The sequence below is a fragment of the Pituophis catenifer genome, unplaced genomic scaffold (assembly GCF_029215685.1).
Source record: "Pituophis catenifer annectens isolate HBS135680 unplaced genomic scaffold, rPitCat1.0.hap2 SCAF_2, whole genome shotgun sequence".
NCBI classification, from domain to species: Eukaryota; Metazoa; Chordata; class Lepidosauria; order Squamata; family Colubridae; genus Pituophis; species Pituophis catenifer.
The window spans coordinates 276,492,442-276,513,801 of record NW_027256882.1 but is presented as its reverse complement, the minus strand read 5'-3'; the positions used below and the strand labels follow the sequence as shown (position 1 = coordinate 276,513,801).

At 38.9% G+C, this 21,360-nt stretch overlaps 1 protein-coding gene across 1 annotated transcript in view; it reads left to right on the top strand.

Moving 5' to 3' along the window:
• Positions 1 to 4,018: 4,018 nt before the first annotated feature.
• The window catches only part of SPEF2 (sperm flagellar 2), a 110,971-nt gene continuing 93,629 nt past the window's right edge, over positions 4,019 to 21,360 (top strand). Inside the window, exons 1-7 of the mRNA XM_070935950.1 lie at positions 4,019 to 4,076; positions 6,881 to 6,983; positions 8,529 to 8,781; positions 12,529 to 12,699; positions 15,084 to 15,224; positions 18,175 to 18,251; positions 20,685 to 20,880. Coding sequence (XP_070792051.1) covers positions 4,019 to 4,076; positions 6,881 to 6,983; positions 8,529 to 8,781; positions 12,529 to 12,699; positions 15,084 to 15,224; positions 18,175 to 18,251; positions 20,685 to 20,880 — 999 coding nt within the window. The remainder of the gene's footprint in view (positions 4,077 to 6,880; positions 6,984 to 8,528; positions 8,782 to 12,528; positions 12,700 to 15,083; positions 15,225 to 18,174; positions 18,252 to 20,684; positions 20,881 to 21,360) is intronic.

Genomic DNA, 21,360 nt, shown 5'->3' with positions numbered 1-21,360 from the left:
GTATATATTGTCATTTCATTGCCGATATTCCGAAGCATATGGGATGACATAGTACCCAAATCTCCATTGAAAACACACTGGATTAGGCTGTAAATCTCACACTTAAGGAATTAACCTAATGAAATGATTTTGGATTGGTCTTTGTGTAGATCAGGGGTGTCAAACTCAAGGCCCGGAGGCCGGATCTGGAACGCAGGGTACTTAGATCTAGCCTGAGGGGCCGCCCTGGAAACAGCAAAGGACTGCTGCGGTGCTTCTGCCAGGCTTTCGAGCTCCGTTTTCAGCTGCCACGGCCTCCTGCAACCCTCTGCCAGGAGTGACGGCGAGCTGGCCATGCCCACCTGGACACGCCCCCCCGCCCCTCCGAGATCAAACACAACCCTGATGCAGCCCTCAATGAAATCGAGTTTTACACCCCTGGTGTAGATAATACTTTATATTAGAAAGGCAGAAAGAGATTTTTTTTAAACATTAATCTAAAAATCTCTTCCAGCATTTTGTAATATTGTATGATTTACAAGTACAAAGGGGAAAAAAGTGAAAGTTCTTTTATTTTATTCTTAATCTATCCAATTGCTCCTCACAATAGGAAAATCTAAGTCAGAGAAATGATCTAGGTTCAATTTACTTACAAAGATGACTATAACAGGTTGTGGCATCTTATACTAGTTAAATTTGTTTGTACACTGAACAAAGTTGAAAAGGCAATTAGTGGTAAACCTATTTTCAGGGAGCCAAATGTTCACTGCTTCAGGTTAGATCTCTATGCATTTTATTTACACATAAAAATGCTATTACTCTGAATGGCCCCAAAACAACCACAAAGCCTATCTTTAAAATTGTTTTTCCCCCCTCCCTTTTGTTCTCTTTCATAAATATCTTCATTATTTAAATATGGAAAAAAAGACTCGTTTTGCCTCATCATAAAGACTTAATTAGATCACCAAGTCTTGCTGGTACTGTATGATGTAAAATTATATAACATGTATAAACTACCTATTTTAGAGGATAAAGAATGCTGAAATGATTGCTGAGCCAGCTAATCAATCAATGATTTCATCCATCCATTTTTGGCTTTATCGTCTATTTTCAGATCCCTCTTAGCTGTATTTCACCATTCATAAGTGGGTTTTGAACATATTTCTCTATCTGAATATTTGGTCTGCCAGCCTATTTCGATCCTGGAGAATATACTCAAGAAAGTGAACAAGTTGTCACTACCTTATTACTTTCCCTGTGTTCAAATTCACTTGGGAGTTCAGATGCAAGTACTGTTGCTCGCTAAATTTTTATATTTTTTTATAATTTAAAGAAAATATAAGTTTTTATAATGTTTGAGCATTCTTACTTAACTTCTATACAGTATAGTATATAAGAATGAGTCTCACTGAATGAAGCAGACTTTATTTTAAAATAGGATTTCATATGCTTAGCATCAGCCCAGGTCAGGAATCGCTGAACACCATAACAGATTCAGAGATAGAATATATATCTATTGCTGTTGAATTTCCTTCCATTTGCAAGTATACAGTAGTTGTTATTATTTCCATAGTTACCCATGCCTGTACAAATACATTATATTTGCTAATGTTACCCTTATTACTTTATGGGTTATTTTCTCAATTCACAAAGATTAAACTCATGTGACATATGAAATTATGAGGTCAAGCTCCTGTTCTTTTGGAAACAGCTACTAACATCTGTTGATCAGAAGCTGCAGTTACTCTCCAGCTAAGCATCCACTGACAACTTAAAATTCTGGCTCTTTTTTCACTTCCTTGTTGTTCAAGGGAAATACAAGAATAGAATAGAATGGAATGGAATGGAATGGAATGGAATGGAACGGAACGGAACGGAACGGAACAGAACAGAACAGAACAGAATAGCAATGCAATGCAATGCAATGCAATGCAATGCAATCAAATAAATATGAAGACATAAAGGATTAAAACCAAATGGGAAGTGCCAAGACATTTATTTACGCAAATTACACAAATTACTGCAACATCTGGTGCAAAGACGGATTCAATAAACAACATAGAAGCCAATGTTCTACTAGATAAAGAAGACACAAAAAGAATTATGCAACTCTTTGGATAAATGACACAGAAAATATCCCCAAATCAATTACATATATTTTATTTATTTATCATATGTATATAGCTGCCCATCTCACGGAATTTGACTCTGGGCGGTGTACAATAAAGAACAATAATATAAAAAGACAGTTAAGGTTTATATAAAGAACAGTGAAGATTTGATCATTTAAGTAGAGCCAGACAAGTCTAGATTGCTGTAGATCAAAATCAGTATTTTCTACCCATAACAGGCTACAGAGGACAAAATGCACAAAGAACTCCATTGAAATACATTAAAAAGATGCAGGAGTCACTGGCTGGGTTTATACCTCATTGTAAGCCAAAACAAACAGTATTATTGCTTACAGCAATCTAAACCAATTTCTTCACATTGGTCACACCTTCACTATCTCCAGGTGAAGATCTATTAAGGCAGGAGAACAAAGGCAAACAGAACTCTTTCCAAAACTCACCCCATAGAGAGAAAATGTTCCATTTTTAGGAACATTTGCTTTTGCTTGCAGAGTTTGAGTTTCTCTGACTTTGTAGGGCTCTATCCAATTTCTATTAGGATGGCCAGTGAGATTCTTTAACACCCCCCCCCATTTACATTCAAGTAAATCCAGATATTTTACAAAGAACCCAGGTTTAACAAAATGACTCAGGTTTAAACATTAAAATTTAAAATTCAAAGACCTAGAAACCTAGACAGGGATAAAACTCAGAAATGGGTTTAAAACTCCAGCACTTAGCAACTCTGGCTTCTAAGGTTGAAGGATTCCGCTGTTTCAAATCTGTTCATCTAAATAGAAATAGAATAACAGAGTTGGAAGGGACCTTGGAGGTCTTCTAGTCCAACCCCCTGCCCAGGCAGGAAACCCTACACCACTTCAGACAAATGGTTATCCAACATCTTCTTAAAAATTTCCAGTGTTGGAGCACTCACAACTTCTGGAGGCAAGTTGTTCCACTGATTAATTGTTCTAACTGTCAGGAAATTTCTTCTTAGTTCTAAGTTGCTTCTCTCCTTGATTAGTTTCCACCCATTGCTTCTTCTCCTACTCTCAGGTACTTTGGAGAATAGCTTGACTCTTTGTGGAGGAATGAAGATCCCTCCTTCACTGTCGTTCACACTCCCTACGCCGTAGACAACTATGAAGAGGCTCATGTAACACCAACAAGTAAACATTTGTAAAAACAAGTCACGCTATGGATCAGGAGCTGAACTACTCCTAAGAATACTCAGGCTGAACTGCATTTGGCTGAACAGAAACTTCTTAGCTGACTTTGGACCAATCTCTTCTCTCTCAAGTTTTGTCTGGACAAATTACAGGAAGGTGATATGTGTGGGGGGTTGGACTAGAAGACCTCCCAAGTCCCCTCCAACACTGAACTTCAGATCGTATCGTATCATAAGCAGACATTGAAGAGATCCAGCTTTTTGTATCATTCATACCGGTTTAAATTTCCACCTGCCTCGCAACTTTCCAAAGCAAAGGAGGCGAGGGAGGGAGGGAAGAAAGAAAAGGGACGTAGCAACTGCAGGATTAGTCGAAAGTTAAAAAGATGTTTCGTGCTCCGGGATTTAAAATCTCCACCATCCTTCCCAAAGCGATTGGAAACCATCCCGAAGGTGGGATGGGGGGGTGGTGATAGTGCTACAATAAAGTTTGTAAACTGCGCATGCTCTCACCTACAAACCGCGTTCCTTTGGCTTCTCGGCAGGACCTTCGTTACCCAATTCCGGCCTCAGCGGAGCCCGTTTGGCTCGTCTGCGCAAGCTCACATCCATTCTCCCCGGAGCTGCTTGGCGGGCCGCTCTTTTTAAGCCATGCTGGCGCGAAAGGGCCGGTTGCCACGGTGACGGGACGCGGAGTGGTGGCTCGAGCCGGTCTCGAGCCAAGCGGGGAAAGGGCGCGGAACTGCGGCCGCTCGCGGCCATGACTGGCATTCTGTGCGATTGGCTGAATCGGGAAGTGAAGCTCTCGCGGACAGTGGGTGAGTCCGAGGAAGCGGGGTGCCATTGCTTTGAGGCGCCAGGCGGGGGGGGACTCCCCTGGTTCCCCGCAGGCTCCTCCAACAGGAGGGAGCATTCATATATATATGAATATATATATATGAAAAATATATATATGAAAATATATATATATAATTTATATTTTGCTGATAAATAAAGGGAGACTAGTATAGATCTATTTCAACATGTTGGGGTAGACCAGGTGTCTCTATAGAAAAACACTTTATATATATGTGTGTGTGTGTGAATAAAATAAATATATGAATATATATATATGAATATATATATATATATATATATATTCCATCTCATCTCAAAACAGATCGTGTCTTTTTTTCCCCTTGAAACCGAGCCCTGCTTTTTTTCCTTCAGGGACGGAAGAAAAGCACCCAAAGTGCATGGCATTTTAGATATGCTCAGAGGCACCGCGGTCTCCATCGTGCTGTTGTGGGGTGTGTGTGTGTTTTGCTTTTGCCACAGAATTGGAAAACGGGTGCCTGAGTGGACCTTTCTGCCTGCCTTTTTATCTGCTGCAAGGGAAGATTTTTTAAAAAAAATAAATAATGGAAAATAATAAATAATAATAAAATTAGTTCAAAAATAATAAATAATATTTATTATTTTCTCCTTTCTTCTCGCCTTTGAGGAGAAAGCCCTGCGTGTTCCATTTACTGCAGCTTCAGGGCTTTCTGTGGTATGTTGAGAGCTGTATATCAAAAGCGAGTGGGTTGAGGACTCCCTCAGGAAAGGGTGAAGATGCTGCTAATGTCACCCATTTGACCTAAATTCTACAAGTTTTACTTAAGGTAACGGTTTCGGTCCTGCCCACTTTGAGGGATGGGGAAGAATCTGGATACCCATAGAAGAATTGCTGAGAAACCATGATTTTCACACTTCTGACTTAAGGAAACAAATCTCTACCAGAGTTTGGACACAGAGATTCTTACCCTGTTTCCCCGAAAATAAGACATCCCCTGATAATAAGCCCAATTGGGCTTTTGAGTGCATGTGCTAAAATAAGCCCCCCCTCCCCCAAAAAAATATTTAAACGCAGAGCTGGAAATCAGGTAAGACCAAAAGAGGAGCCCCATCTTGCTCCATGCGCCCCAAAATAATAAGACATCCCCGGTAATAAGGCCAAGCGCGCTGTTCAAAAAAAATATAAGACAGGGTCTTACTTTCGGGGAAACAGGGTACATGAAAAGCCTTTGGAAGATGTTCCTTCTCAGCAATCCATTTACATAACTGAAATTCCCATAAGGAAAACAAGGGAAGGATTTTCATCACCCAGGATGCTTTTGCAAATTCAAGGGATGCACTTCTGGCTAGGTTCTCTCAATTAAAAAGGACTCCAGAGGGCAAGCAGTCCTTGTAGGGATCTGTTTATTCCATAGTTCCTAATGTTTTAGCTACAAAATGCTTTCCCTCCAGAGCAGAGTTCCACCCACACTGGAGATGAAATCCTCCTGAGGTGAAGCAGAAGATCCAATGTTCTATTCACTTTAGTTCACAGGGCAGTGATTTTATGTTTTGTTTTGGGAAAGGTCCTTTTTTTACTGGTGTTAGGCTCACTTCAGGCTTATATTACAATTTTGCTTTTATTTCTTTGTTCAAACCTTCAGGAAGATGTACCACTGATTTTTAGTATTTGTGTTACTTACAATCAGATTTTGCTCCTAGGCTGGAAAATTAGGATTAGAAATTAAGTGATGCCCCGGGACAACATATTATTGTTTGTAAACTGCCCATAGTTACTTAGGTGTGATGGGCAGGGTAGAAATTTAATAAATAAATAAATAAAAATTTTAGGGCCAAGTCATGTGGGTAAGGGAGTGAGATGGCAATTGTTTCCTTGGTGATTCTTCCTAGCCAATATTTATTATTTGGAGTACTACCTGATATTCTATCCATAGGCGCTTAGAGAGCTAACTGTAACTTTTGCTGATCAAACTGTGACCAAAGTAGCCAAACCACAAAATATCAGATTTCAGATTTACAAGATTCTGTTACTGCAGCTTTACAATATAGTAGAATTAACTCATTTGGTCATGTTTCCTGTCTAGTCAACAGGGGAAGGCTGACATCCCCACATTCTAAACACTACACATTTTTGCTTTATATTATATTAATTTTTTATTATTTGTTTGTATTATCTTAATGTTATTTGAATAATTATTTAAAATTTTAATACAAAATATAAAACATTTCCTGGTCTGATTTATGACTGTGCTGTACATTTCAGCATGGGCTATTTCAAGGCTGATTCATCTGTTAATGTATCTCAACTTTTCCAGTGAAAGTAGTACATTAAAAATTCTGTCGTTGAAAATATCTCTGATCCTACTAGTCATAGGTTGCTATATATTATTAAAACTCTTTATTTAGTTGTTGAAAAAGTGTTGGTGAGATAAATTATGCAATTTATCTCATGCTAGAGAGTGCATACTTAACTTCTTCACTTATCTATTTCCATAACTCTGTTGGAAGATTCAAAGAAGACTGATTCCATGTTAACATGGTGACAAGCAAACCAATGTTTATTGATGAACTGTTTGTTTGTTTGTTTGTTTGTTTGTTTGATGTATATAGTTGCCCATATGCCTGGGAATTTTGGGCAGCGAACAGAAATTAAAAAAATAAATCAAGCCCATTAAAGATAAGTTGGGTTGTTATACTGTACATCATGATAATAATGGATGATTATGCATCAAATGCATAATGCAAATGCAAAGAGTTGCAACTTGTAAACAAACTACTTTCCTTTTTCCTTTGGAAATTAAATCAGATATAGAATCTTTCGCCAGAGAATTTTCTTCTGGTTATCTCATTGGAGAACTTCTAAACAAGTATGAACTTCAGGAAGATTTTGCTCAGTTTTCACAAAGCAGGTGGGTAGTATTAATACTGTTCTAACAATGTTCCGATTTACTCAATACCATATCATAATAAAATTACAGTAGGTTCAATTAACATTTCCTTGTATTGGAGAACAGGGTGGGAATTTGGGCAATTCCCCTTCCCACTTTTAATGTAGAACCTTTCCTTCATTCCCATGTTTGCCATTGCCCAGTCAGTTTCCCACTGAAACAGAAAAGGATTGTGTGGTCTCCTGCCCGGCTTTTCTGAACTACAATAACCACCCATAACCAGAATGACCAATAGTTGTTAAAAGTTACAAAAAGAACACCTTGTTTATACTCATGTCCCCAGAATTATCACAGAGATGGCTATGATCTGTAAGGAATCAGCAAAACAGAAATGTGCATTTTTCTCCATATAATTGCTTCTGCTTTGAAAGAAAACACTTTCTTGAACTGTCTCTAGGCCTTTGCCTTTGCTTTGAAAGACTGACTTTACAAGCCATTTTTGGTGAGAGTGATGCAGGGCAGATAAATTCTACATTGGCAATTTTGGATAGCGTGGCAGGGCTCGAAGCTTTCTGGAAACCAGTAAATTCCCCACCCCTACTCCAACATATCTCCACCAGTATATAAAGGGAGAATACCAAAAGAATAGAGTTTGGTACTCTTTGTATTCTTGCCATTGCTTGGTTGGAGACATCAAGTGAACAAGCAGTCCCAGTAAGAAGGACAGCATGAAGATTAAGGAGTGGTTGGATTCAGTTATGAAATTCAGGAGGTGCATGACAATGCTAATTTTTGATGTCAAGCCCAATAGCAAGACAATGACTTGCATTTCACAATTTGCAGATTCTGAAGGTACTGATTTTCCTATCACACTAAGTGATAGATTAACAAGAGGTTCACTTGTGTCACCAGATAACTAGTCACAGTAACCAATTTCAGAAACAGCATGACTGCTTATGTCACCTCAGATGCAGTGGCAAGATTCTGTTCTGTTTTTTAGATTCCTATATGGATTAGCTTGGAGATATGGAACCATGGACTTGATGGGCCATGGACTTGTTGATCAAGTTCATGGTGTGGAAATAAATTATTGTACAGTATAATGATAAAATCTCCTTTGAGTCACATTAGATTCCTGATGACTATATGGAGAAATTTATGTAATTTTCACAGCAAGAGCACAATATTGTTTGGTACTGACTTTTGATATTTTTTTCCTTATTCTTGTTTACAACCGTAATATATCTTGGTAATCCACTCCAAACAGTGACAGAGTCTAATCCTACCTAGTTTTTTAAGTAAGTTTGGTAGAAGCTGCCACTTAAACCTATTAATTCCAATGGATTGTATAAGTAATTGATTAAGCAATTAAAACTAAATTAAGAACCTTAGATTTTAGGGAGATTAAAGCTGAAAACCAGGCATGTTTATGAGTTCTGACTTTGCTTAGTTCCATTGCTGCCATACCACACATGAGGCTTACTGAAGCATATTAGGCTTGCAGATGAATTCACAAGAAAGTTTTAATATTCTACATATTTAGAATTTTTTATATTGTCTCAACAGGCTTGCCAATGCAAAACTTAACAACTTTTCTCGCATGGAGCCCACCCTTCAACTTCTGGGTGTACAGTTTGACCAAAATGTAGCCCGAAACATCATGACAGAGCAGCATGGAGCTGCTATCAAACTTGTGTACCAATTGTATGTGGCCCTAGAGAAAAAGAAAAAAGCAGGGCTCACTGGAGTTGCCATGGATGCAATGCGACCTTCGGCTAATGCAAAGCTTAAAAGTGTAGGAACCGAAATATATCGTGAGGTGAGCTTGTTTCTGTTAGGACACTTTTCTTATCGGTGAATTTCTGTCAACAAAGCATTGGCTTCCTATTTACTCCTTTTGGGAGTGAGTGAGGATCAAGAGCCTGAGTGGCGTAGGAGGCTAATGCCTCCTAAGGCAGCATTTAACATCCAGCTGCCTGCAATTACTGCGAGTTCAATTCTCACCAGGCTCAAGGTCGACTCAGCCTTCCATCCTTTCTAAGGTGGGTAAATTGAGGACCCAGTTTGTGGGGGCAATAAACTGACTTTGTATAAATATACAAAAGTATGAAGGCTATTGCTTAATGCATTGTAAGCCGCCCTGAGTCTCCGGAGAAGGGCGGCATATAAATCAATTTTTTTAAAAAAATGAATATACAGTACAAGGACAAAAATTCCTGTTTAGGCCACTTCATCCGTATGTCTAGAGTGCATTGTTCAATTGTTAATAATAGTGTTTATATTGGATTCCACTCCTGAAAGCGTCTTATACATATTATATTATTATTATAGTTCAACATGCTATCAACCAGATGTTCGTATTGGATTTGGCATTTTTAATCTACCTATCGAGTCGTCCCAGGGACCTGGCATAGGCAGATACTGTTGTTCTATGGTATTAAAGCTGCCTTTTGCAATTGACTGATAGTATCTAATTAGGGGTGTCAAACTCAAGGCCCGGGGCTGGATCTGGCCCACAGGGTGCTTAGATCTGGCCAGCGAGGCTGCCCTGGAGACAGCGAAGGACCAGCCCACAGTGCCTCTGCCAGTGAAAACAGAGCTTGGGAGGGCTGTGTGCAACTTTCCCAAGCTTTGTTTTCACTGGCAGAGGGTTGCAGAAGGCCATTTTTGCTGGCAGAGTGCTCGGGCCACCATAGGCACCATCCAACATATCGAGCTGGCCATGCCCACCCTGGCCACGCCCACCCTGACTTCCCAAGGTCAAAAACAACCCTGATGCAGCCCTCAATGAAATTGAGTTTGATACCCCTGATCAATGCTAGTGGTGTACAAGTGATGCTTCAGTTGGAATTGCAGCTAAGGTGAAGGTAGAGAACAGGCCTAATACAGCAGGGGTCCCTATCCCCTGGTCAGTGGACCAGCATTGGGCAGCGGCATGCCAGAAACTGGTGCGCACAAACAAGCGAAGCCCCATCCGTGGAATGCAGGCAGCACACAAAACCATGTCCCCTCTGGTCTGCGGAAAAACCTCTCTCCATGAAACTGGTCCCAGTTGCCCAAAGGGTTGGGGGCCGCTGTAACACAGTATTCCTGCCTCCTGTTTTTTTCTCTACAACAAGTATATTAAGCAGGTTAGGCTGAGAGGGAGTGACTGGCCCAACATCATGAGCCACGGTGGCACAGTGGTTAGAGTGCAGTACTGCAGGCTACTTCTGCTGACTGCCGGCTGCCTGCAATTTGGCATTTCAAATCTCACCAGTCAAGGTTGACTCAGCCTTCCTTCCTTCCGAGGTGGATAAAATGAGAATTCAAATTGTTGGGGGCAATATGCTGACTCTGTAAACCGCTTAGAGAGGGCTGTAAAGCGGTATTTAAGGCTAAGTGCTATTGCTATTGCTATCACCCAATTGGCTTTAATACTTAGAAGGAATATTTGTTCTGGTCTGTTCATCTATACTTTAGATTTTAAATAAAAAATTAAAATAAATATTTCCAGTTCTCATATTATTTTTATAGACAAGTTGCCATAGAGACCAGGGTGTTCTCATTAGGAGTGTCTTCTTAGTAAGTTAGCCCCTAACTCTTTTCAAAGGTGTATTGAGATTGCCTTTCACAAAGAGATTTTGTTAAACTTTGCTGCTGTCTTTCTTATTGGTTTGCATGGTTGTTTAAGATGTTTTAAATGTTTTCACCTTCTTAAAAACTATGCTGCTACAAAGTTAAAAAAAAAAAAACCCAACCCCTTACAGAAACCTAAGTGATTACTTTTAAAAAAATCTTGGATTAATTACTACCAAGTCGCAGAAGGTAAACACCTCTAATAATTTGCAACAATACTCTGGGTCCATTTTATTGTACATATGAAGAATAGGAGCACACAGAAGGCTTTCCACTGGACCAAACAAGTTCCACAGTGTTGATTCATATGGGAATTCATAGTACCACTGGCTTAAACCTCTGGGAATTTCTCAAAGTTGTTTCCCGTCATACTAGTTCACTGGAGAAAACTGATACTTTAATTACAATCTAATTCTTTGATTTATCTTCTCCCAATAGGTATTTCATAGACCTTTACACTTCCAGTCTTGAAACAATGAGCTGTTGTGTGAGGGCTTGTATTTCCTATCTTGTAAAGTTGAAGCTAGGCTATAGGTCCAGAAAAGTAAATAAAGTGATCAGTGCTATACATTTTTCAGAATATATGTTCCCTCATATTATTGCTCCCTCTAAGCAGGTTGTACCCTCACCATCAGGGCAAAAATCTATTAAGTTTATAGGTAGTCCTCAATTTATGACCACAGTTGAGCCCAAAATTTTCATTATTAAGCAAGACAGTTGTTGAGTTTTGCCCCATTTTACAACCTTTATTGTCACAATTTTTAAGTGAATCACTACAGTTATTAAGTTAGTAACATGGTTGTTAAGTGAATCTGGCTTCGCATTGACTTTGCTTCTGAGAAGGCCGCAAAAGGTGATCACATGACCCCGGGACACTTGACAAATACATGCCAATTGCCAAGTGTCCGAATTTTGATCATGTGACCATGGGGATGCAGCAACAGTTGTGTGAAAAAAGGTCATAAGTCATTTTTTTCTGTCCATTGTAACTTTGAACGGTCACTAAACAAATGGTTATAACTCGAGGACTGCCTGTACTGCATCTTTCAGACCATGTTTTTCACATGTAAGCCCTTTTTCTCTCTCTCTTTTACTGTATTATACTTTGCTTGAGCTAATCTGGGCTCTTAAACAAGCAGTTATTTAAAAAAATTATCATAATCCAATTGAAGGTTTCTTGAGTATTAATAAAAGTTCTCAGATTCTTTGATTAGGAAGAGAAGAAAATAAAAATAGAGCATTCAATGCTAAATACTGTCCAGCATCTCCAAATAGAGATAAAAGAACTCTGATTTACAATAATCCTTGACTACATTGATAGTCAATGTAGACTTTTCCAATCTGATACCCCATCGACACATTCACTACAACTCCAAGAACCTTCCTGATGTATCGGTTACAACTCCCTGGATTCACCATCTGCATGATTAATGATACTGGTGAGAATAATAGGAACCATACTCCAACACGTCTAGAAGCTACCAGATGAAGGAAGGCTCATAACAATTAATGTGGTTGTGACAGTCCTTCAGATGAGGCACTTTGCAGCACAGAAAAGCTGTTTGCCCTACTTATATTAAATCAACCACAGCATTTTCTAGGCCTCACTGCTTAGGAAACAGCTCCTGGTAGTGCTTGTAGGGCCACTTTGCTTCACTAAAGAGCAAATTGAAGAGGTGCTTCACAAGCAACGAGGCCTTGCTTGTGAAAAAAGGAACTTCCCTGTGCATGTCTCAATCCCTGGTCTCATCCAGTAAAATTTATCTTTGGAAAAATAAGTCCCTCTAGAATGGATTAAATCCACCAATCCAGGACAAACAAGGTTCTCATGCTTCTTCCTCTGTCATATATATGTTTGTGTATGTGTATGTATGTATGTATATATATATATATATATATATATATATATATATATATATATATATATATCTGTCGCATTTTATTTCAGAGACTCAAAACACTAGTACCCCGCCAGGCAGACCTCTCACTCCAACAAATTTCAGACAGCTTTCAAAACAAAGCCAAGATCTTGGAAAGTAAGGTAGCTGACATGCAATTTGTGAAGCAACAGCAAGCCAAACAGATCCAGGAGGAAAAAAAGGCTGAAGAACTTGAAAGGGTGAGTGCTGATTTCTTTCTCTGACTCAGCTACACAATATCTTTATTCCTTGCTTTGGAATTAATCTGAGGCCAGGTGTATTAGTAAATTGGTCTTTACAGTTTAACTTCCATCACTCTCATGCCCTTCCAGACATGGCAGAACAACATGTCTCAGAATTCTTTAAAAAATTGCCTGGCTGATTGGACTTTCTAGGACTTGCAGCTTTTATGCATCTGAAGGACCTAAGATGGGGAGTGGGTGGGAATGGTGTATAGATAGACTTCAGAAAAAAGGTAGTTAAGATTGTATTGTCTATTGTCAGTCACGGTTGTCCCAAAAGTGCTTTGTCAAAAGGCAACTGGACTTTCTTTGTTTTTGCTTGAAGACTTGCTTCTCAGCCAAGAATCTTCTGAATCAGTTCTGAACTTAAAAAGCTTCTTTGAATGAAAAGCAAAACATCTTCAAGCAAAAACAAAGAAAGTCCAGTTGCCTTTTGAAAAAGCACCTTTGGGTTAAGACTGTATTCTATGCCATTAAAAGCAGAGGAAATTGTATTATCTACCAGAGGATATGGGACGTTACACAAAGTACAATCAGAAATAGTTACATAAAACACTTGATTATTTTGAGTTAGCATGCACACAGATATATGCATCAAGAGATACCCCAGATACACTTTAAACTATCACTGGTTATGGGAGGAACTGGATGTCTTCACATATAACAGCTATCCATGAGTGACTGTGATCAGAGCCTCCCTGTCCAGGAAGAGAGACAATATGAACCACTATGAATGCACACTATGAAGCTGTGCAAAGGCATCCCAGACATGACTGTCTCTTGCTCTTTGAGCAGGAGTTGGGTGTCTGGAAAGACCCACAAATTATGCGCTGGGTATAACCCTGTGTAGCACCAAAAATAGTATAGTCTCTAAAACCCAGAGCCACTCAATTTTGCCAAGGTTCAGCTAAAACCTGTCATTCCTTGTCTGGGTCCCATAGGCTCCAGGTACTGGGATAGGATATCAGCAGTATCATTTAAGATGTCAGAGGTAGAAAGGCATAATTGGATATCATCAATACATCCCATGGCAATGAACAATCTTACCCAGCAGTTTCATGTTGATGTTGAATAGGAGGGGAAAGAGCACTGAACCTGGTGGAATCCCATAGAGTTTTTATGTGATAAAAGGATAATATTTTAAATTATTAAATATGTGAAAGAGTCATATTAAAATTGGCCTTAAAATTATATAGCCCTATTGTACAGTTCTATTTCTGCACCCACATATCCATAGCTTCATCTTCATAGTAATAATACAGAAAACAATAATAATCCCCCACCCCCCAGCCTTATTAGATGATTATGAATGAATGATACTTATTCATCTGAGTGAATCTGGTGAGTGTTAAAACCACTTTCCTGGACAAAACTCAGAACATCCAGAAGTGCATCAGTAAGATGGCACCCAAAGATAAGCTACTGAGAGAATGTCTGAGGCAGCAGCAGATATGGAAGGAAGATCAAGCAGTGGAAGTACCATGACAAGATAAGACTAAATAAGATGTACATTGATAGCTGAGGTAGTAGACATTAGAAAATCCTACCAGTGACTACAAAGAGCAGGACAAAAAGACAGCACTATGACACTGATCACAGCAGCACAAGAACAGGCACTAAGCACCAGATCTGGAGTGGTCTATCACCCTAGACAGGATCTATGCAGAAAGGCTTCAAAAACAGTCCAATACATAGTGGCAGGGTACAGACAGGAACAGCATACCCTGAATGGAACAACTAAGTAGCTGGCATTGTGTACAGGAACATCGGCATAGTATTTGAGCTAGACCCCGCAAGTCCAGATGGGAGATCACACAGAGGGTACTGGAGAACAGGAGGGCTGAGATCCTGTGGTGTATTTACAGATCCAGCAGACAGCAGGTACTGTCCAGTCAATCAGACATTGTGGTAGTAGACATGGACCAGAAGACAATAGCGGTGATAGATGTAGCAGTGCCAAGTGACAGCAACATCGGGAAGAAGGAGTAGGAGAAGCTGGAGAAATACCAGGACCAACGGAAGAATTAGAGATAATGTGGGAAGTAAAAGCCAAAGGGGTCCCAGTAGTGATAGGAGCATTCAGGACTGTGATTCCTAAACTGGGAGAGTGGCTCCAACAGATCCCAGGATCAATGTCTCTATCCAGAAGAGTGCAGTGCTAGGAATAACTAGGACTGCACAGAACTCTCAAATTCCCAGTTCTCTGGGAGAGGACCCAAAATTGAGGAAGATGCATATCACTATAGGAGTGAGAAAGGATTTTTAAAAACGCTTCTATGTGATTAAGTTTTATTCAGTAACCAATTTAAAACAACTTACTATCTTTCCCTTTGAATATTTAGAAAATTGCAGAAAAACGCAGACAGAATGAAATCATGGCCAAGATTCAAGCAGCAGTTATCCAGATTCCAAAACCATTTCCACAGCATACGGACAAAGTGATTGAAGACCAAAAATTGCAGAAGAAGAAGAAGGAAGCAGAAGTAAGTTATGAGGTTTTATAGTCATTTAAAGAATGCACAAGCAGCAGCATGTACTACATATTTTGATTACCTTGTATCTTAGTGTAAATGCATTCATTTTTAAACACAAGTATTTCATTGTGCAACATTATACTTCGTTAATAATAATGGTGTCTGATAAACTGCTGCATAAAGTAGCATCTGCAGAGGGAGTTAAAACAGGAATGATGGCAGTTTTGTATGTGCTGACATTGTACACATGTATAAAAGGGCAGGGCTTCCATTGTGCTGTCACAAATGCTGTTTTTCCTGTTTTGAAGGCCTCTCGCTTTCAGATACCATCATATACATGGAAAAGAATCTTCAAAACAATGCTATTAACATTGAAATAGATAACCAGAGATTCTTCCTGAGAATCAAATTAAAACACCTTCCATCAGTTCTTACGTCAATGGAAGAATATACTGATATATCATTTGTTCTACTCAATGGACTTCCTTATCATGCCAAAGGCATGATGCTAGGAACAGGTGCTATCGTTATTTATGATGTTCAGGATAATTAAAAACAAGACTGGATAGTTTGCCCCAGCTTTGTTTCCTTCTCCTCCCCTAAATGCCACCTGCCAGCAGGAATTCATTCAGCAATTTCTCTCCTTGATGTGAGAAGGCAATGGGACCAGGGAAGAGTCAAGATCATCTGGTTCTAGGGTTAGGCTCAGAGACCTGGCAGCTACAGGGGATCAGCTGATCTGAAAGAATCTGATTTTCCCACTGCCAAAGAAGATTGGCCTCAGATTACAGTATTCAGGAGTTCAAGTGAAAAGAGAGTGCCCTTGCCTGCTAAAATAACAAGGAGTTGAGTTAATCTCACTCCCTGCAAATCATCTCATTGCAACCCTGCAGAATGATCTATTAAGTCTCTTAGACTACACCCACATAAAACTGCTAGAATTTGTTCAGTATTTAATGGGAAAATGATATTTTAACGGTGAGCAGATAAGGACACTTTACAATGGCTCACGTATAGGTGGGAATGAGATAAAACATCATCATAAGGATTTTGTACTGCAATTAGGTGCAAATGGGGCGGGGGAATGCTGTAGAAGCTATATTTAACTGGAATTCAAATCATTAGACTCAGAGTTGGAAATTCACTCCTTTTTCTTTTTCTTCATAATAAATATCCAGAGAAAGAAACATTCATAACCCATACATATCCCTTCAGTTAGATAGGAGTAAATATAAATCTAGAGAAAGGTGTTTTTTTCAGAATTTAGCTGAGCAATCCTTATTTAGAATCACTTTAAAGAAACATAGTGATTGCTAAAAGTAATGGCTCCATATATCTTATGGGTAAGTAATCAGCAGGCCACATAGACCCCTCACCGCTCTATTTATGGTCCTTAGAATCATCAGGGTTGAATTTTTCAGACTTTTTTGGGTAGTTGGATAGATTTTGAGGCAAAATACACCTTAAACCAGGGGTCAGCAACCTACGGCTCTGGAGCCGCATGTGACTCTTTCACCCCTCTGCTGTGACTCCCTGTCACTCAAAATATGCGTCACAACTGCCAATGTGCAACACCCGCCGGCACGCAATTTATTGAGCTTTTCAACCCCCGGTAGGCTAACCATATATAAATCAAAGAAAGGAAAAGTTTCAGAAGAAAACAGAACGTTTGATTCAACTACATATGCTAGTTTTGTGGCCAGTCAAGAAATAGTTAGGCACAGGAAGGGTTTTGTGGCTCCCGGTGTTTTCTTTCCTGTGGGAAACGGGTCCAAATGGCTCTTTGAGTTTTTAAGATTGCAGACCCCTGCCTTAAACCTTGCAGAGGCACTCATTTTGTTGCTTAATACCACTTAATCCCAAACGACAAACGTATACTTCCAAAAATGTATCCCTGTTCAGCAATGTCACATTAATAATTTTGCCCCGTGAAGATCTAGAAGTTGCACATAGACTGAAAAAGTTTTTTACAATTTACTTGTACTGCCATGTTAAAATCCAATGCAAACCTGCTATCTTTCCTTTCCCTTTCCCTTTCCCTTTCCCTTTCCATTTCCCTTTCCATTTCCCTTTCCCTTTCCTTCAGAAATGTTTTGAAATGCACTGTTCCTAAGACAGCAGAACAAACATAGTCCTCTGATTTTTCAATGTCATATATATGACAATGTCATATATATGACAGAACTCATATTATTTGGGTGAACATACCCAAATATACAATATTTTATTGTATTCACTTCTTTTAATGAGATATCATTGAGATAACGTATGGATATTCTTATCTGAAACTGTTGTGTTCCTGTTTGCCCTGCTGGCACTGCATTTGTTAGGGAGAAAAGCTGCTCTTGGAAGCAAAAATTTCAGTGTATGGAGTATAAAAGTGAGCATATAAAAATAGGTGGGGCTTCAATCATGCAACTGCAGCCACCATCTTGCTTTTTGTAATCTCCCCAATGGACACTCCTGGTGTGGGGAAAAAGTGGTAAAGATCTCAAGTTCTTGAATCTTTTCTGTTCAGGAACAAGAGGTGGGGGGATATTGTAAACTCTTAATAATTAAACATATTTCAGTTAACCATTGTTCATTGTTCCATTTGTTTATCTAGCTATTGTTTTATTTGCTTATTTCACTTGTTTCCTTAAATATGAATAGTAATTAATTGGTGCAATACAAATAAAACCGATGTATTTACATTTTCTTTGGTTCTCATCTAATCACTTAAAAGTTTGCAATACTGTCAGACTTATACAGCGCATGGATGACATAACTTAATGAAGCTCTGATGCACTTCACTAAGCTTGCTGGCACAACCCCATATTTTTGTTTAGCAAACACCTTGAACAGTGGAAATCCCATGGCGCAGTGCACTCGTGCTTTGAACATCTTGTTAATTTGTAATGGGATGCAATAAGGAATTAAGCAGAAGGAAATGAATTAAAATATGCTTACTTTTTTCTAGACCACATACACTGAAATTAGGAACTTCGAAAAACAAATGAGGAAAGAAGCTGTTGTACCTGCCAAACTCACAGAGAGGTAACATTACTTCTAGTAAATTTTGCTCTCTTTTTCTGCTGGACTGTGTGGGAATAGAAACACCCTTCCTGTTCTGACCCAGCCTTAGTAGAAGCAAGAAACAGACTCCTTGTCAAGAAAAAAACCCCTCTTTATTTACCTCTTGTGAGTTAATTGCATTCACCCACTGAAAAGTCCAGGCAATAGTCGTTCAAAGAGTTAACTGCAGTAACAGACCTTATCAGTTCCTTGTGATAATTGTAAGGCTGTGAGCTCCCAGCGGAAAGGCTGAAAATTAAGTTCTGGCAAGCAGTCTTTGTGGCACGAAACACAATGAGCCAAAATCTTCAGAACTACAAACTGTTGTCTCCTACGTCAACCACTCCCCTTTCCTTCTATTTATTCCCAAACCAGGGAGAGGCCATTCAGCGTCCACGTGTGCTTTGCTTCCCGAGTCGACTTATTGTCCTCCATTGTTCCCCTCTCCTAACTGCTTTACACATACATGCATCTGGAACAGGCCCCAGCTGTTCTTCCTCCTCACTCATATCACCCTCCAAAGACAGTTGCCTCTCCGGTGGCTGGGAAATGTCAGACGGTCCTGGCTCTTTCTCTGCGTCCAACACGAAGCATCCATCAGAGCCTTCCCCAGACTCCAGAACTGGCCCAAGTTCCTCCCCAACCTCCTCATTGTCTGAGTCTGCTGGCAGCTGGCAGACCACAACACTTAACATTTGCCAAACATCCTATTAATAAGCTTTTGTTTCAGTCACACAAGTGGTTAAATATACTGTATTTGTACTACTGTACTGACATAAAGCTGCTGGATAGATATGCTATCATTCGTAATTTCATTTTTCACTGGGAATACTTTATATCTTTCCACGCAGTTGAAATGTCAGCATATACTTCATTCATCAGCTATTTTACTACCAATAACTTGGCCTCGTCCAGTCATCTCTAATGCAATATAAATCCTGTCCTTATTAGTATTATTTTGGCACAACAAAAGTTGGACAACAGTAGAAGAAGCCATAAATTGCTACTGGAGAAATGCTGATTGTCTCATGGGGGTGAAGAGCAGGGCATAACATTTCAGTTAACATTTTGGAGAGAACTGACTTCAATAACTAGATTATGGAAAATCTTAAATCACTCTGGGTCACTTAATATTACAAAATGCACAGGGAAGAAATGATGTTGAGGACATTGTTAGTAGTTTCATTCTTCTCCCATGACTCTACTTATACGTAATATGGCCTAACAGTTTTGTTTTTACAAATATGTTTATCCCAAAAGTAGAATTCATGAGATCACTGCCAAAATATGCAGTCTTAATAGGAGAGCAGTCTGGTGATATTTAACTTGTTATCCTCAGTTTGGCACAGAAAAGAGAAGACTGTTGAAAGGAAGGAGCCCACAAAGCTTTCAAAAGTAGAGCTACTTTGGGACACACAAGTTGTTTCTCTTTTACTGTTTTTCTTCTGTTTCCTATCTTCCATCAGATCTTTTCCCCAGCACTGCTATAGATAATGGGATGATCCAAATTAGGACCATGAGATTATGGGTTAAAGGAATTCAGTCATTAAGTCTTAATCCAGATTGGGGCTTCATTGCTTGATCGTTGCCATGAAAACTAATTTTAGAATTAAAGGCGGGGTGGGTTTTGTTTTTTGTTTTGTTTTGTTTTTGTTTTCGTGAGAGCCAGTGATAGCTGTGGGAAAGATATAAATCAGGACAGTGAAGAATGCATAGGATTATCTCCTGTTCAAGAAGTGGCCAGGTTATCTGCAAAAAAAATGGAAAAAGGATTCCAAAGCCATCCTATTCTTTGATACTTTGAAGTATATATAGGTAGTCCTTAATTTATGACTAGTCACTTAGCGATCAGTCGAAGTTATAAAACACCTGCCCACCCAAAAAAGTATGTACAACCAGTTTGTAAAGTTCTGAGGCTGCCCTCCCCCCAAGATCATTTGACTGCATTTTGGGCACATAGCCAAAACGGTGGCTGTTTGCAGCATTTGGCAGTCAAATGGCCACAATTTATATTTTTGCCAGAAATTGGTCTTTACTTCTGGTTTCCCACAAAAATCATAATGAATAATGGGTTCGCTTAACAACTGCCATAGAAAAGTTCATAAAAATGGGTCTGGTCATGTGGTTACCTGCTTTATGACTGTTACAATTTAGTGACTGTAATTGCCAGACTCAGTTACAGATGTAAGTTGAGGCCTATTTGTATGTGCATTGATGGTGTTGTAAAAATTCTAGTATAATATAAAATATAATGTATGTATGTATATATATATATATATATATATATATATATATATGTATGTATGTATTAGTAATAATAATATAATACAATATAAAGCAACAGATAAGAAGCCATTTCTTTAATTCTTTGTGTAAAGCCTGTTAACACCAGATGCCCCCCTATTATTTTCTTAGCATGATGAATGCAATAAAGCAAGAACTAGCTACGGCAAAACCAGTCATTACTGACCTATTGAACACCTACTCGGATGATGAATATATTAGGAAAATTCAGAAACGTCTTGAGGAGGATACCTTTGCTCGAGAACAACGGGAGAAGAGAAGGAGAAAGATGTTAAGGGAGCAACTCATAGCTCATGAAACACAAGAAGTGAGTTAGATATGCTGCCTACTGATTTTTTTAGATGAGGCATTGATACTGTTGTGAATTAACCAGTTTGAAAAGACATGAAAAGTAAAAGCTATTATGAAACCTGTTTGGAGATTGAAGTAAATTGTATCTTTACTAGTGAAAATAATCAGCACATTTTTTGATTTTTGGACTTTAATGTTAAGCATAGTGGTAGATTTTTAAAAACTAGCATAATATGAAAATATAAAGTCTGGAAATGTAAAAAAACTAAAAATGAAAGACAGGTCAAATTCTTCAAATTTAAAAATAAAGCATCTTGATAGGTGAAACCCTGGTTTTATGAGTGCATCAGGACTGTTGAGACTAAGAATTGCTGATGGCCAATCATCCATTTTTACTAGTACCTTTAGCAATATATTTATGTATGCATGTATTTATTTAATTGTTGAATTTATATTGGCGCCTATTTGCACATGGCGACTCAAGGCAGTTTACAGA